The 13,728-nt window shown below is 33.9% G+C and overlaps 2 protein-coding genes across 5 annotated transcripts; one reads left to right on the top strand and one right to left on the bottom strand.

Annotated features, from left to right (window-relative positions):
• Positions 1 to 762: 762 nt before the first annotated feature.
• Positions 763 to 3,858, top strand: Arfip (ADP ribosylation factor interacting protein arfaptin). Of its 4 annotated transcripts, none has more exons than XR_010733670.1 (7): positions 763 to 899; positions 955 to 1,291; positions 1,345 to 1,832; positions 1,887 to 1,994; positions 3,158 to 3,233; positions 3,311 to 3,562; positions 3,658 to 3,858. XR_010733670.1 is itself a non-coding variant. In XM_066299417.1 (4 exons), the coding sequence occupies exons 2-4, from the start codon at positions 958 to 960 to the stop codon at positions 2,037 to 2,039; spliced, it is 975 nt and encodes a 324-aa protein (XP_066155514.1). In that variant the 5' UTR covers positions 763 to 899; positions 955 to 957; the 3' UTR covers positions 2,040 to 2,863. The 4 variants fall into 4 exon arrangements, 1 of the variants encoding a protein (XP_066155514.1); XR_010733669.1 differs by having other exon boundaries at positions 3,311 to 3,566; XR_010733671.1 differs by lacking the exon at positions 3,311 to 3,562.
• Positions 3,859 to 6,264: 2,406 nt separating this feature from the next.
• Positions 6,265 to 13,153, bottom strand: Teh4 (tipE homolog 4). The gene is made up of 3 exons (XM_066299410.1): positions 12,143 to 13,153; positions 9,259 to 9,553; positions 6,265 to 9,201 (listed from the first exon to the last, which is right to left on the bottom strand). Exons 1-3 carry the CDS (start codon positions 12,973 to 12,975, stop codon positions 8,911 to 8,913), a joined length of 1,419 nt encoding a protein of 472 aa, XP_066155507.1. The 5' UTR covers positions 12,976 to 13,153; the 3' UTR covers positions 6,265 to 8,910.
• Between the last annotated feature and the right edge of the window lie 575 nt (positions 13,154 to 13,728).

Genomic DNA, 13,728 nt, shown 5'->3' with positions numbered 1-13,728 from the left:
TAGTAACAGATACCTCTCTACCTGTAGCAGTCTCCAGAACGTCTTTCTTTTGAGTTTCCAATTCTATTTGCCTTTGAGTTTCCACTGATTTCTGTTGATTTTCTAAAATCTGTTGCTGCTCCTCAGCTTCTTTCACCCTTTTATTTACTATTTCCCCTTGTGCTTTTACAAAACTCTGCATCAGCCTATTATTATAAGTGATGAATTTCTGGGAACAATCATCAACGCATTTCGTTTCTTCAGGATCAAGTTTCCTTACATGCACATTAACTACACATCTTTGGAAGCACATTTCAGTCATTTTATTATACAGTTGTAGAAAATCCTTAAACTAAAGATGTAATATAAATAGATATATGTGTTGTTAGAAGTATATTCTTTAATATGAACTAACGTTTCTTACTGCTCCAGGATCTGGTTCCATGGTTCTGAGGGGTTGTTTTATATTTAAATAGAGTAGTCCTTTTATTTATTTATATACTATTGTCGTTTCTAAAAATTTTAAAAACATAACCTAACATATTCCTCTAATACATCATTGGTTACATCCACATAGGGATTAAAGACATGTATTACATGAAATTGAAACATCAAAGCTAAGAGCATCAGGTTTGAGTATATCTAATAATAATAATAAGTAAGAATATACCTAAGTTGGAACAATTATCACTCAATAAAAGCCCAAATCCCTGAAAATTAATAAAGCTACTGGTAATATACAAAAAATGGCACCCAATCTCCCCAACGTTGCCATTTTTTTCATTTCTTTTCTTACGACACTAATGACAGTGACAGCTAGTTTTGCTTTTGCTTTTTTTTGTAATAATTAGCAATTTTGTTTGGTGTTTTAATATTGAATGAAATAAAAATAATTAACTAAACTAAATAAATAATTATATGTAAGTAAAATTAGTATTAATTGGCCATCTCACAAATATCAAACGCATTTTCTAGACCATGTCGCAGCTGAAGCATTCAAACTCTGTTGGTGGTGAGAAGACAAGTATTCATGACATGTTGAAAGATACTCCGGCCCACGAAAGCAAAAACAACCTTCCTACAAATTCCGGAGCCCCTGCATATTCGCGCTCAGCGACAAATGCTCTGTCCAATAGTACTAGTTCCCCAGCAATTCTAACACCTTCTTCTCCAACTCAAGATAGTGACTCAACAATACTTAAAACTTCCTCGAGGATTGAGAATCTTAAGAATTGGTCGATATCCACGTACAAATGTACTAAGCAACTTATGTTTGAAAAATTAGGAAAAACTGCAAGAACTCATGATGCAGGTTGTATAGAGTATTGTAGTTGGTATTAAATGTTCTGTTGGTTTTTGTTTTAGAACTTGAAACTCAAATAGACCAACTTAGAGAAACGCAAAAGAAGTATATAAACATTTTGCGCTTAGCCAGGGCATTAACAAGTCATTTTTATCATGTGGTACAAACCCAGCATGCCTTAGGGGAAGCATTTTCTGATCTAGCTCAAAAATCACCAGAGCTGCAGGAAGAGTTTCTGTACAACTCTGAAACGCAACGAAGTCTAACAAAAAATGGGGAAACTCTGCTAGGGGCATTGAATTTCTTTATTTCTTCAGTCAACACTTTGTGTCACAAAACAATTGAAGATACTGTTCAGAGTATTCGACTGTATGAGGCTGCAAGAATTGAGTATGATGCTTATCGTACAGATTTGGAATCTCTCTCAACTAAGCCTGAGGGAACCATAGGATTAGAGGAAGCTCAACAAGGTTATGAACTGCATAGGCAAAATTTCATGAAACTTCGAGCTGAAGTTGCTATTAAAATGAAATTTCTTGATGAAAACAGGGTAAGTATTTTATGATTTTAAAGTTTTCACAGTTTAGATTGTGTTATAATTCAGATTAAAGTGATGCACAAACAGTTGCTTCTGTTCCACAATGCTATATCAGCCTATTTTTCTGGGAACCAACAAGCATTAGAGGCCACTTTGAAACAATTTAATATTAAGGTAAAAACCCCTAATTCAACTTTTCCTTCATGGCTAGAACAATAGTTATGGTACTTTTTGAAAGTATTTGTATCAACTCTAAGTTCACCAAATCATATTTTTGATTTACAAAATTCCTTTGATATTAAGTTAGATTAGTCAAAGCTTTGAATGATAATAGCTAGAATCTCATCACAAGACCCATATTTTTATGCTTTGTTTAGTACTTAAGTGTTGACTGATTTTGATGGCATTATAGGGTAATGTCTTTATTGATCAAGAACATCTGAATGTGTTTTTAAAAGTTATTTGTACTTTGCTAGTCACGTATTTTATAATGAAATGATAAATTTAATATATTTGAGTTAATTAGTCTAAAATGTTTATTGCTCTTATGTGTTCTGTTGTTTCAATGATTCTCACATAAGTTGCGTAATGTGGAATCCATTATAGACAATATAACCAAAGTAGTTATAAGTAATTACTTATATGTTTCACTGCTGTATTTGTTATTTTATTTGAAATTTCCCAGCTTAAAGCTTTAATTTCTTAAATTGCCATATTAGCCTAACGTACTAAACATACCATGTTAAGTTCCTAATTTTGCAAGTATTAGTTTTAGTAGATCTTATTCCGGAAAACATTTCCATGTATTTTATTAAGCCGTACATAAAGAGTGATAATTAAAAAGAAAACTTGAGTAGGCATTGTGAGATTGCGAGCACGTCGTGAATAAACTCATATCGGATATTTCATGCTAAATAGCCAATTGCTTAATCACCGCCTTATATTTACGGTTCACCGCCTACTGTGAGTTCTTTTTTTTATTGATCATCCGTTATTTATATCAAAATATTTTTACTTTGAATAATATAACATTTTAGTTAGAATGTCTTGTTTTAATAGATATTCACACTTTATCTAAGTAAATATTTGTTGTCAAAGTCATCATTCAACAAAGTGAAGATGTTGCTATCTAGAATCCTGAGATCTGGTCAACTTCCTTAAACTTAAGATTTGTGCACCAATTGCGCTATTGAAACACCCGTAGGATTCAACAGCAACGAGCACCATCTCAACATCCCGGTAAAATCAATGAAAAATATAGAACACCTTGCTAGAACTTTGAGGCTGAAATTCCGAGTGATGAATATTGCAGAATTGATAGGTGCCATTCTTTGTAGATTAGTCTATGAACGCAGCAAGTGGACTTGGTGCCGCATTGTGGGACATTGATGCTGATATGAGGATTTAAATGAGGTGAGTCTAAAGGCCATTGCGTACTATAGCAACACTTACTCCACTCAAACAAGGCTCAAAATTTAATACTTTGGAAGGTAATTAGTATTTTCACACTAAAGTGAGGACCACGCATCTAGGCATTAAATGACCCCTCCTCCAATATAAAATGAGCTAAAGGAACACACGCACTGAATCGGTTCGGAACAATTGGCATGTTTTACTATGCATGTAAGAAAATGCGGTGTCACGCTGATTCGATACGGAACGTTTTGACTCAGCACGATCGAATCAAAAATGGCGAGAACACACAAAACTTGCCGAATGCTCCAGTACTTGTGTGGATTAGTGTCGGTAATCGTTTTTCTAATATTACTTTTAATTACCACAATGTCTAACGTAGTTTTAATTGAAAGTATATCGCAACGAAGGTATGCCTTTTCAGGTTGACTTCATTAACCCACTATTTTGATGGTGAATGGGATATTCACCGGAGATCTACAGAAGCTCCACACGTCAGTCATTGGATGTCCATTGGATACTACATAAGTTAGACAGGTGAAAAACCATTTGGCATCCAATGTCACTCAAGATACGTATGAAAGTCGTATAAAGATTAAATTGAACAATTTAAGTTATTCAAAAAGGCTTTTTGTAAATCTTTATGAAAACAAAAATTATGTTGAGCGTGATCATACTCATGCCTGTCCTTGTTTCCACTTTGTGGAAACTCATTCCTGTTACTGTCCCTATAATGCAAGAGCAGTTTTACTTTTCGCACTTACAGAGGTGATCCAGCGAAATCATGACTCTAAATTATCTTTAAATGTTTCAAAACTTCTATGAAACTAAATTTGTATTGCATGTTTTATATATTTTTTTCTATTTATAGCTCTTTTTTTTAATAATGAATCTGTCGATTTGAAATCGCATTGCATCATAAAATATAGTTTAACACATCTTTAATTTGAGGTGTTACTTGACTCATGCTTCGGTTTAAGAAATGTGGTAATACAAATTACTCCTAGGGCACTGTTGCACTACGAGTTGTGCAAACAACATTTAGAGAAATAAACAAACATCTAAAGATGGGGAAGTTATAATACAGCGGCTCTGTAAAGATCAGTATATAGCCAGTATTGACACTAGCAGGGCTTTGTTTTTCACAATATGTTTCAATTTCTCTTAGATTCTGAAGTAAGTAGTTCTGGATACGATTCCACTATATTAAAGTTACTAATACCGCTATCTGTGCGTACTGCGGGCCAGATATTGCATTTGACTTCTATTATTGCTGACTGAAAATTATTAAGCATAAGGTAAAACCAAGAAATTGTTAATATTAAAAAATATTTGTAGAACCAGCTATGTTCAGCAGATGTGTCAATACGATCACAGGGTGAAAACTAAGTTGTAGACCTTTTAAACGGCTTTCTGAAAATCACTTCTTTGCTTGTTTAAAGGCGCAAACCCATCCCTGGTATATTAATTACAGTTTCACTCTTTGGGATGGATTTTAGTATTATTACTCGTAGTTAATTATTACACAAATTAGCCCTATTTTCGGCACATTTACAAGGTTTATTATTGTTATCATTATTTAGTAGTTTATTAGTATTTGTTGTTTTTTACGATCAAAAATGAAATACATGAATAATGATATATGTCCATGTGCCTGGTGAATCCACATGAAAGTTTCTCGTGTAACAGATTATATGCATCAGCTATGCACATATATTTAACGTGAGTTTTTCATTAGTTATGGCGGTAATGAGGTTTAAATAGGATGCAATGCGAACCATAGCGAGGTTTATTACCTTTCACACGGCTATTGACTGGACATCGAAGCTATGGCCAGAATTTATATAGAATAAGTAAAGAAGAGAGGCCAAAATGGTGGCAGTGTGGGACGGCGGAAGATGTAGCAAAGCATATTATGGTTCATTGTCAATGATGGCAAATATATAGGCACACATTTATAGGAAAAAATGAAAATACATGGGTGAAGGTTAGTAATTACGTAAGGGATACCACGAATGAAAAGGAATGAAACGAAAGTATCAGAAGGACTGAAAACTAAGAACAATAGAAACATCCATCATCCTTTGAATATGTTGTAGTAATGCTAAACAGCAGGTCCAGGTGGTGACAAGACGAAGAAAAACGGAAGTTTTAATGGGTAGGTGTTTCCAACAGAACGAATCCCATATAACTCGGTCGATAGATCAGCAGACCTATGAAGTTTCCTTCACTATAAGAAAGAGGCGGTGAAAAGGAGCCATAAAGGAGTATAATGTTCTTAAATAAGCGTGGCATGGATAGGACGAGAAATGCGAACTCTTAAAAAACTCTACAAACTATCTACATTAGATATTCAGGAATGCAGAAATCTGAAAGCAATGAATAGTACTTTTTCCTAAATGTAAACAGAAATTTAACAATTATCACTTCTTTATGCTACATGTTGTCTCAGAAGTTATGGAAAATAATAAACGAAGGTAGAAATGAGAATGGAAACTTTAGGTGCTGCGTGGCATGCTTCATCTAGATGAAATTATAGCTTGAGGAGGGGATTCCTTGGCACTGGTGCTCTGGACGATATTGCCTAAGTAAGATTGACCACGGGTGGAATGGATTGTGTTAGAGTTTCCTTGCCTACAAAGAAATTGTGATGTTCATTTCTATGACATTAGGATTTCTCGGAACGTTCATATGTCGTATTCTAAGCTTTTCATTGGTTAGACGTCCCTTGCATATATGGGAATAAAATGCATGATCGGAATGAGAGGGGTGTGAAAAGGCATTATCTTATTACATGTGAGAATTTTTAGAGAATAAATTTTTACCCTCGCCTGGAATGATTGATCTTGAAACGTCGTTTGAATATAGTCTTGTATGACAAATAATTAATTTTTGTATTTGATACCTACTGTGAATATTTTCGGTAATTGAGTTATTACGCTTAAAATATTTATTTAGGTTATATAATTTAATAATAAATCGAAAGTGTTGTGGGAAATTGAGTGTCAATACAGGAAAAAAAAACACCAGGTTTACATCAATATATAATATTATATTTGATCATAAGTAGTACATCGAGTATGATAATAGGTAATTTCAATATGCATTTCACGTTTATAATTTGTAATCGGTATAGAGAGGAGTATTGACTTAAAGGCTAAATTTTCTTCTTTCTAAATAAATTTTCTTAAGGCTGGTATAGCTATTTGTGGCAAAAATTCGTTTATTCGTTCTTTGCCAGACAGTTCTAAATCAGGAGGGTCATAAAAATTGATTCGTAAAATTTATTGAACCATATATTGGTCCCAGTCTTAAAATCATTTTAAATTCATAAAGTTTTGAGTGCATTTAAAACTCTGTTCTCCCCGAGGAATTCCAGTAGTATTTGTAAGAAAATATGATAGATTAATAAATTTAATTGGAAATAAATACATTTGTTTTATACCTACGTATGGTCAAAGTATATAAAGTTTTTGCGCTCTTAAGATTTTAGTGGTTCTTTTATTCTAAAATGAGTTTAATGAAGTTTGATTTGATTATAATAGAAAATACTTTGGAGCTTCGTTAAGACACAGTCAAGATTACATGAGGAAAAACACCTTATGAGGCATTTTAATCGCTGCTTTAAAAATGCAGTTGAGTCTAATATATTTAGGACAGTATTAGTTGTTGAAGGAATGACACAAAGAATTGTAAAATTCTATACAGAGATAATTTTTTTGTTACATGTAAGTTATTATAAACACCTGAAATGTTTCCTATCAGTAAGGCTTGAATGACTTCAAAGGCACATTTAAATAACCAACATTCACTTGTAGGGGTTAGTCATAAGTATTCGATTTAGAATATTCGTAATTTTCCTTAAAGAGTATCAATTTAAAAGTGTTTAACCATTGAGATTCTCTTTTATTTAATTGTTATATATATATTAAATTACTGATAAAAAGATTTTAAACATTCAAAGATATTTTCATATTGAAAGATGTAAATTATTACTGCGATAGCCATAAAGGTACAGTTTAATTTTACGAAGTTTGAAAAACAAATCATTAACTACAGTGTGCCCCACTTAAGATGAATACTTTGATGGAAGATGGCAAAAATAAACACCTAAGTTACTGTTACGGAGCCTAAAGAAACTTTTTAAATGATCTCCAATTTTTAAGGAATATTATGTTTATTTTGGAAGCTACATTCCCTACGAACGAAACGGTGTCTTCGCAAAATTGCAGATATTGGGCTGTAGAAAATCCTTACTGGATTATGAATTGGAAAGACAATATTCAGAAAAGATTCATATTTGGTAAGGTGTTTTAGGCAATAGAATATTTGTTTTTTTTTTAACATCAGGTTAAACGCAAACCGCGCACTTAACGTTTTTAACAATGAATCGTGGGGTACCACCGAACATTTGCTTCGCAATGAGCTATAAGAAATGTAGTTTCCATCAGATAGTGCGTCTATTCACAACTCTAGATTGATTCGATGGCTAAATCAATATATTCCACTGATGTGAATTGGTAGAAGTAGCCCTTTTCAAATGTGGCCTCCTCTTTCGCCAGATATTACGCGTCTAGATTTTTATTTTTAAGGCCTCATCAAGAATAAGGTATACAAAATGCTGCCCAGAAATCGCGGTGAATTACGTGCAAGAAGTATTGAGGTCTGTCATGAAATACCAGAAACAGAACTTAAAAGAGTTGGCATCAATAATCGTAAGTGTATTGAAAAATGCATTAAGCCGGAAGGGGGACTAATTGAAGCAGTTCCCATTCGACAATCTTACATTTGATAAATTGTAAAGAGTGTTTTCGTTTCAGTTTATTAAATTTTGTAGGCAGGATCATTAATTATTTACACGAGATAATTAAAGAACTAAAAATGTGAATGTTTCGATGAAAATCGATACATAAGTTTAAAATAATATTCTAAACAACTTAAAAAAAAAATTCAATATCTCTAACGCGAAACTAAATATTAGAGAATCCGCTTTGTTTATCAATCACAGTAGGGGACGCTCCGATATTTTGCATATTCTAAATACCGTAAAATATGCAGTTTATGGGACTCTATAAATGTATCAAAAATTATCTTTTTACCTCTAAAAATAAAAAATATACAAGACTGCATCCATCTGCAGTGGGATACACTGTATATGGTATAATCCATCCATGATGAGAAAGACTAGTTATGTTTTTTATTTTTTCTCAGCCTCATCTTAGTGTGACTATCCAGTACATTCAACATGTATGTATGTATATAAATTTTAGAATATTGTTTCAGTTATGTTGGTAACATATTTTATTATCACTCCTAAAATATTTGGTATAGGTATCAAAAGTTTGAAAAAACTTTTATTAGAGACTATCGTGTCTTCATATATTATTATAATGGCAATTTTGACACTCACGGTTTTAGTAATTTAAAGAATAAGCATATTTCTTCAAACTTTGCTACATAGGCCTCAAAATACGAGATCAAATGAAGCTCTTTGGTACGTACGTACTGCTGAATTTAGGCATGTTCCTCCACTTGAAATCATTCTATGATGGAAGTTTTATACTCTTCTAGTATCATTTACAATAAAGCCATAGATTACTGCCACACACATCAGAGAAAATCTGCTTTCTCATGTGGCGAATTACAACTCAATAGTGCTCAAATCTTTACCTCGTCATTAAGTTCTTTCCTGGTTCCTGCGGTGAAAGCTGGGACCGTCCGATTCTGGGGAAGACAATTCATACCTGCTTATCATCTCTGTGAGATCAGTATTGTTGTCCACCGCAGAACTTCCAAAACAGTATTTGCATCTCATTTTTGTGTCATCATCTACTCTCACTGATTGCATAATTGCGCACAGGGTGATGAATGATATTACAAAAAGTACTGAGGGGATGCTTATAGCAATTATGAGGTCTCTCCATGTTTTGTTTAAATCGTGGCGGGCTATCACCACGAAACTATTGTTCTAAAATATGGTTTATTTTTTTAATTTTATCTATACAATCAATGATGCGCATACAACCTTATTGTAATAGCAGACGTATCTGCTTTGAGCTGTTTGATTTTTCCCATCTCTCCCGTGAGAGAACAAGAAATTGTAGCATTCCCCTCTTAAAGTGTTTACACAGCCCTCTAAATTGATATAGAGTCTTGAGTGATTATAAATCGTTAATGAACGTTGAGGCGGGACAAATTGATTGGATGGGTCAACTACATGTCCATATTTCCCTGTTAAATTCCAAAACTGTCTGAAAGTGGCATAGGGCCTGGGAATGACGTTGGTTGGAAGTATGGTACCGTTGACACAGTCGGTGGACCTACGGGAAGAATATCAGTGTGTAGCTGATTGAGTTTTAACTTAGATTAAAGAGAGGAAAAAAATACGAAATACTAGTATAACCCCTGAAGTACTCGACCTAACATTTAAAGAAAATTTTTTTAAAAAGATTACATAGTCTCCATGAAGATCGACACACTTTTTCCAGCGATGTTCTATGGCTTCTATACTCTGTTTATACTGAGAAACTTTGAGTGTTTCAAAATAAGTATCAACCTCGGACTCCACCCCTTCATTATTGGTAAGTCTCTTTCCAACGAACCATTTTTTCAAGCTTGGGAAAAAAATTCAAGGGGACAAAATGATAGATTGAGATGGACGAGGAAAAAATTGGAAATATAAGGTTCATTGATTTCGGACATCGCGATGACCGAAGTGTGGACTGGTGTGTTGTCTTAATGAAATAAAAAAATGTTTTCGTCAAATACGGTCGTTTGATTTCAATTCCTTTGCTCAAATGCAGCAATAAATGTATATAATTTTTTTGTTTATTGTTTTTCCTTTAGGGAGATAATGCATAAAAATCATCCCACGTGCATCCCAAAAAACTATCACCTTTCTTGCAGATGGAACGGTTTTTGCTTTCTTTAGAGCCGATTCTTCTCTCGGAGTTCATTGTTTGGACTGCTGTTTTATCTTAAGTGTGAAATGATCGACCCATGTTTCATCCATGGAGACTTTGCCAAACGCTCCCTTGAAACATATTCGCAGCGCTGTTCTTGCTGATTTTGCGCATACCTGTCTCATATTTAATGATTCAGTCAAAATGCGATGTCCAGTACTTTTTGAAATGCTTATTATGTCTGATTATTCGCGCAATGTTCTTTCAATACAGTTTTTTAGCTGTCTACCATAATCTGTGGTGGTCAAATCTGGAGTTACATTATGTCTATCACTGCGGAGTTCGTTTTGGTAGTTCGTATGATTTCATTTAATCTCTGCCACCCAATATTTGACAGTTGTTAACGAAGAACGAAATTCTCCTAGAGCAGACTCGAACTCCGCTTTGATGTTGACCGGACTACGTCCTCTTAATCAAGGATTGATGACCAAGTTTTTTCATATTTACAAAATATCCAGAAGAATTAATTAAAAATTGTTCCAAAATAAATACAAATCGATATAGTATACTCAAACTTTAGATATAACTTTTTTAATGTTAGGTCTTTGTAATATAGGCAAATTCGTAACAAAAAATCGCCATCTATATGTCAGGTCGGTCACTTCTAGGCCTACCCTCGTAAGACAACTTGGTAAGAAAATATTACTTTTAAAGCAGGTTGTTGCGGATAATTTTTTAATTTTCTTATGTATAACTTACAATTTTTGAAGTATTCAGCTAAAATTTTGTGTTCGTTGAGGGGATTTCTAATAAAAATTTACAATTTAAAACTAATCCAACCAAGAACGTGCAATATGCGATTGCCAAGCAATAAAACCTAGCAAATAAAAAAAAATAGTTTGAACAGGTTTAAAAAGTCAAAATTGTGAAAATCATTTATTACTCAAGCTTGAGGAAAATTGAAACCATTTGGAAAACTATTGGGAAATCAGTATCATATAGAAAGAAGTAGCAAATTTAATAAGTAAATAATGAAAATTTGTAAACTTCCTAGAAACTTTAAGAAACGCTATATTCATCAACATTAGAGCTTTTGCAATTTCACGAATATTATAATAAAATTGTTCTTTCTTCATTGATTTTTCATTAATTCGTATAAAAATTTAAGGTCGTATCACGAAGCGGTTAACCAAGTCACACTCCAAAGAAACAGTCGTTTATGATCAATCAAAATCAGTAGAACCATAAAAGATATGCTGCACGTTTTCTCATAAATACTCGCTAATATCGCCGATTTGTCTAGGATATAGTACATAAATACTTTTTGGTCTGCATTGATTTGTGAAATCAGGATCATACCGAGAAGGGAAATTACTTGGCAAGAAACTGGAATATATCTTAGTGAATTTGAAAAATATGTAAAAGTTGTGAGAAATCAGGTGTGAGTGTTGCGACAAATACCGAAAAATTATAATTTTCAGTTTCGTAAATCGACATAAAAATCAGTGGCGTACCTACAGGAAATTCGAAAATATCAAAGGAAAATTAATCTGAACTAAGCCTAACAGAAAAATAAAACTGAAGGAAGTTTTTGAAATAGCTGGACCTTGAAAGATTGTTACTCCACTGATTTAGAGTATACTGCTGAAAATTTTGTCGGTAATTTAAAAAATTATTTATACGTATAGTAGAAGAAAGAGTGTGTAATGAAATATGAAACAGTAAAAAAGTGAAAAAAGAAGCGAAAAAAGTGGAAATGGTTAATCGATGAAATTATTTCTCAAAATTGCTGTGTGTAAAAACATTGTGGTAGCTACGCGTACGCACGTAGTGTGCGTAACGTAGAACGAGCTACGCTACGGAAGGGCGCAATTTTCAAGTAAGAATCAGTACAATCAAAAAAAGAACAAAAATCAAATATATTTTTAGTAAATACCTTTTCTTAAATAATTTTCCTTGCAAATGACTATTTTTCTACTACCCGGAAGCCCATGTAGAGAAACTTACCAAATAGTCTCGTTGCTGCGATTATAATGAACCTGATGACAAGACATCATCAAAACTTCCCCTTCGTGTTTCTCCCAAAATTGAGTGGGCTCAATGTCTTCACCCTCTAAATTCCCATTAGCCTTGGTTGTGGCGTAAGCCGATTGGCAATTAGCTTGATGCACTCCGTTATCCATGGTGATAAACACGTTTTTAAATTCGCTGGTAATGTTATCTTTGCAGATTCTATGGCAGCTAAATACCCTTTTGATTTTAGTGCACTTCGAGCCCTTACATTCGAAGTAACCGTTAAGTTTGGCGTTGTCTTTATCGCTGTCTACAGTGAAGCCATCAGCTTTATAATGGCAACCATCAAAATCAAATATTTGAGAGAGGTTTAAGCAGTGACCCAGGGAGCAGTTGAAGACACCTTTCAGCACTGCACATTCAGTACCGTTGTTGCAGTTGTACCTTTTAAGAGATCCGAAATTAATCGGCGGACATACCGAAGTGTTGAAACTTTCGCATTTGGTTAACATGACGCTGGTACCGTTTTGTCTAGCGGTAGCGTGGATTTGGGGACAAAATCCTGAAGTTCTGGTTAGACACCATTCCCCACAAGAGGCCCAGCTGCAATTGTTAATCATACTCGTGTTAATTGTTTGGCACATAACTGGTTTCTCCTCAAAGCCGCTTCTGAACGCTCTGTAGGCTGGCATATAAATAGCAACAGTTAAATAAATTAGCGAAACGCTGCTTAAAACTACCACCAACTGGCAAAAACAAATACATCCGCATATCCTCTTGTCTTGCTGAGGAATCATCCGAGGCTTGCATTTATTTCTTTTACTCATTTTCACAATAAAAACTAGTAAAAGGCACGAAAATTAGAATTTTGTTGTGTTTTCACATTTTGGATCAATTGTTCGCTTTGCGCCGACTGACTGAGGGAAATCGACGGAAAACGCTCTTTAACGCAAGCGCTTCATCCAGAAGCAGCGGAAAATATGGAAAACCTATAACAGCGGCTATTAAGACTGTCTATACAGGATTGCCGCAACAACCAGCCGCATCCTCAACCGAGCACTAATATTTCTTAGCCCTACCATTTTGTTATTGGCCAAATATCGGAAGGTTTATAACTACAAAAATTCAATAAATTTTCTTTAAAATGGTTTCAATACTCGTCAAAAAATTTATTTTCCGTTTATGGCTCTAGGCGAATTGTCCACTCTGTTCGCGTTCTTCTATAGAGGCAAAGAACTGATGGCGCCAGTCAGTCCGCGCCGAAAGATATAACTTTTGTCGTTTAATGTCCTTGTTACCCTGCCAATGCTCAGTTCGATTGCATGAAAGTATCACATAAAAGAGCATTTCACATGATGCTCCATTCTAATCACTAGAGGATGGAAACAAACACGACAAAAGCAGAGCTTTATATAGAGAAAAAGCATTTTTATTATAAGGGCCAAAGTTTCAAAATTTTAACAATATTTTATATTATTTACAAATATGAGTAATCTACTTATTATTAATACGTTCTTATTATCAAATTTGCAACATATTAAGTTTGAACTTAATACCTTTTTGATGTAAAAATTATTCAG

The sequence above is a fragment of the Euwallacea fornicatus genome, chromosome 33, assembly GCF_040115645.1.
Source record: "Euwallacea fornicatus isolate EFF26 chromosome 33, ASM4011564v1, whole genome shotgun sequence".
NCBI lineage: Eukaryota > Metazoa > Arthropoda > Insecta > Coleoptera > Curculionidae > Euwallacea > Euwallacea fornicatus.
The sequence above is the reverse complement of the archived record's forward strand: the minus strand, read 5'-3'. Positions and strand labels throughout refer to the sequence as shown.

Coding starts and splice junctions, on each gene's coding strand:
- Arfip (XM_066299417.1), top strand. CDS start 958: ATGTCGCAGCTGAAGCATTCAAACTCTGTTGGTGGTGAGAAGACAAGT. Junction 1,292..1,344: donor TGCAAGAACTCATGATGCAG/GTTGTATAGAGT, acceptor TTTTTGTTTTAG/AACTTGAAACTCAAATAGAC. Junction 1,833..1,886: donor AATTTCTTGATGAAAACAGG/GTAAGTATTTTA, acceptor GTTATAATTCAG/ATTAAAGTGATGCACAAACA.
- Teh4 (XM_066299410.1), bottom strand. CDS start 12,975: ATGAGTAAAAGAAATAAATGCAAGCCTCGGATGATTCCTCAGCAAGAC. Junction 9,554..12,142: donor CGCAGCAACGAGACTATTTG/GTAAGTTTCTCT, acceptor TTCTTCCCGTAG/GTCCACCGACTGTGTCAACG. Junction 9,202..9,258: donor ACGTCTGCTATTACAATAAG/GTTGTATGCGCA, acceptor ACCATATTTTAG/AACAATAGTTTCGTGGTGAT.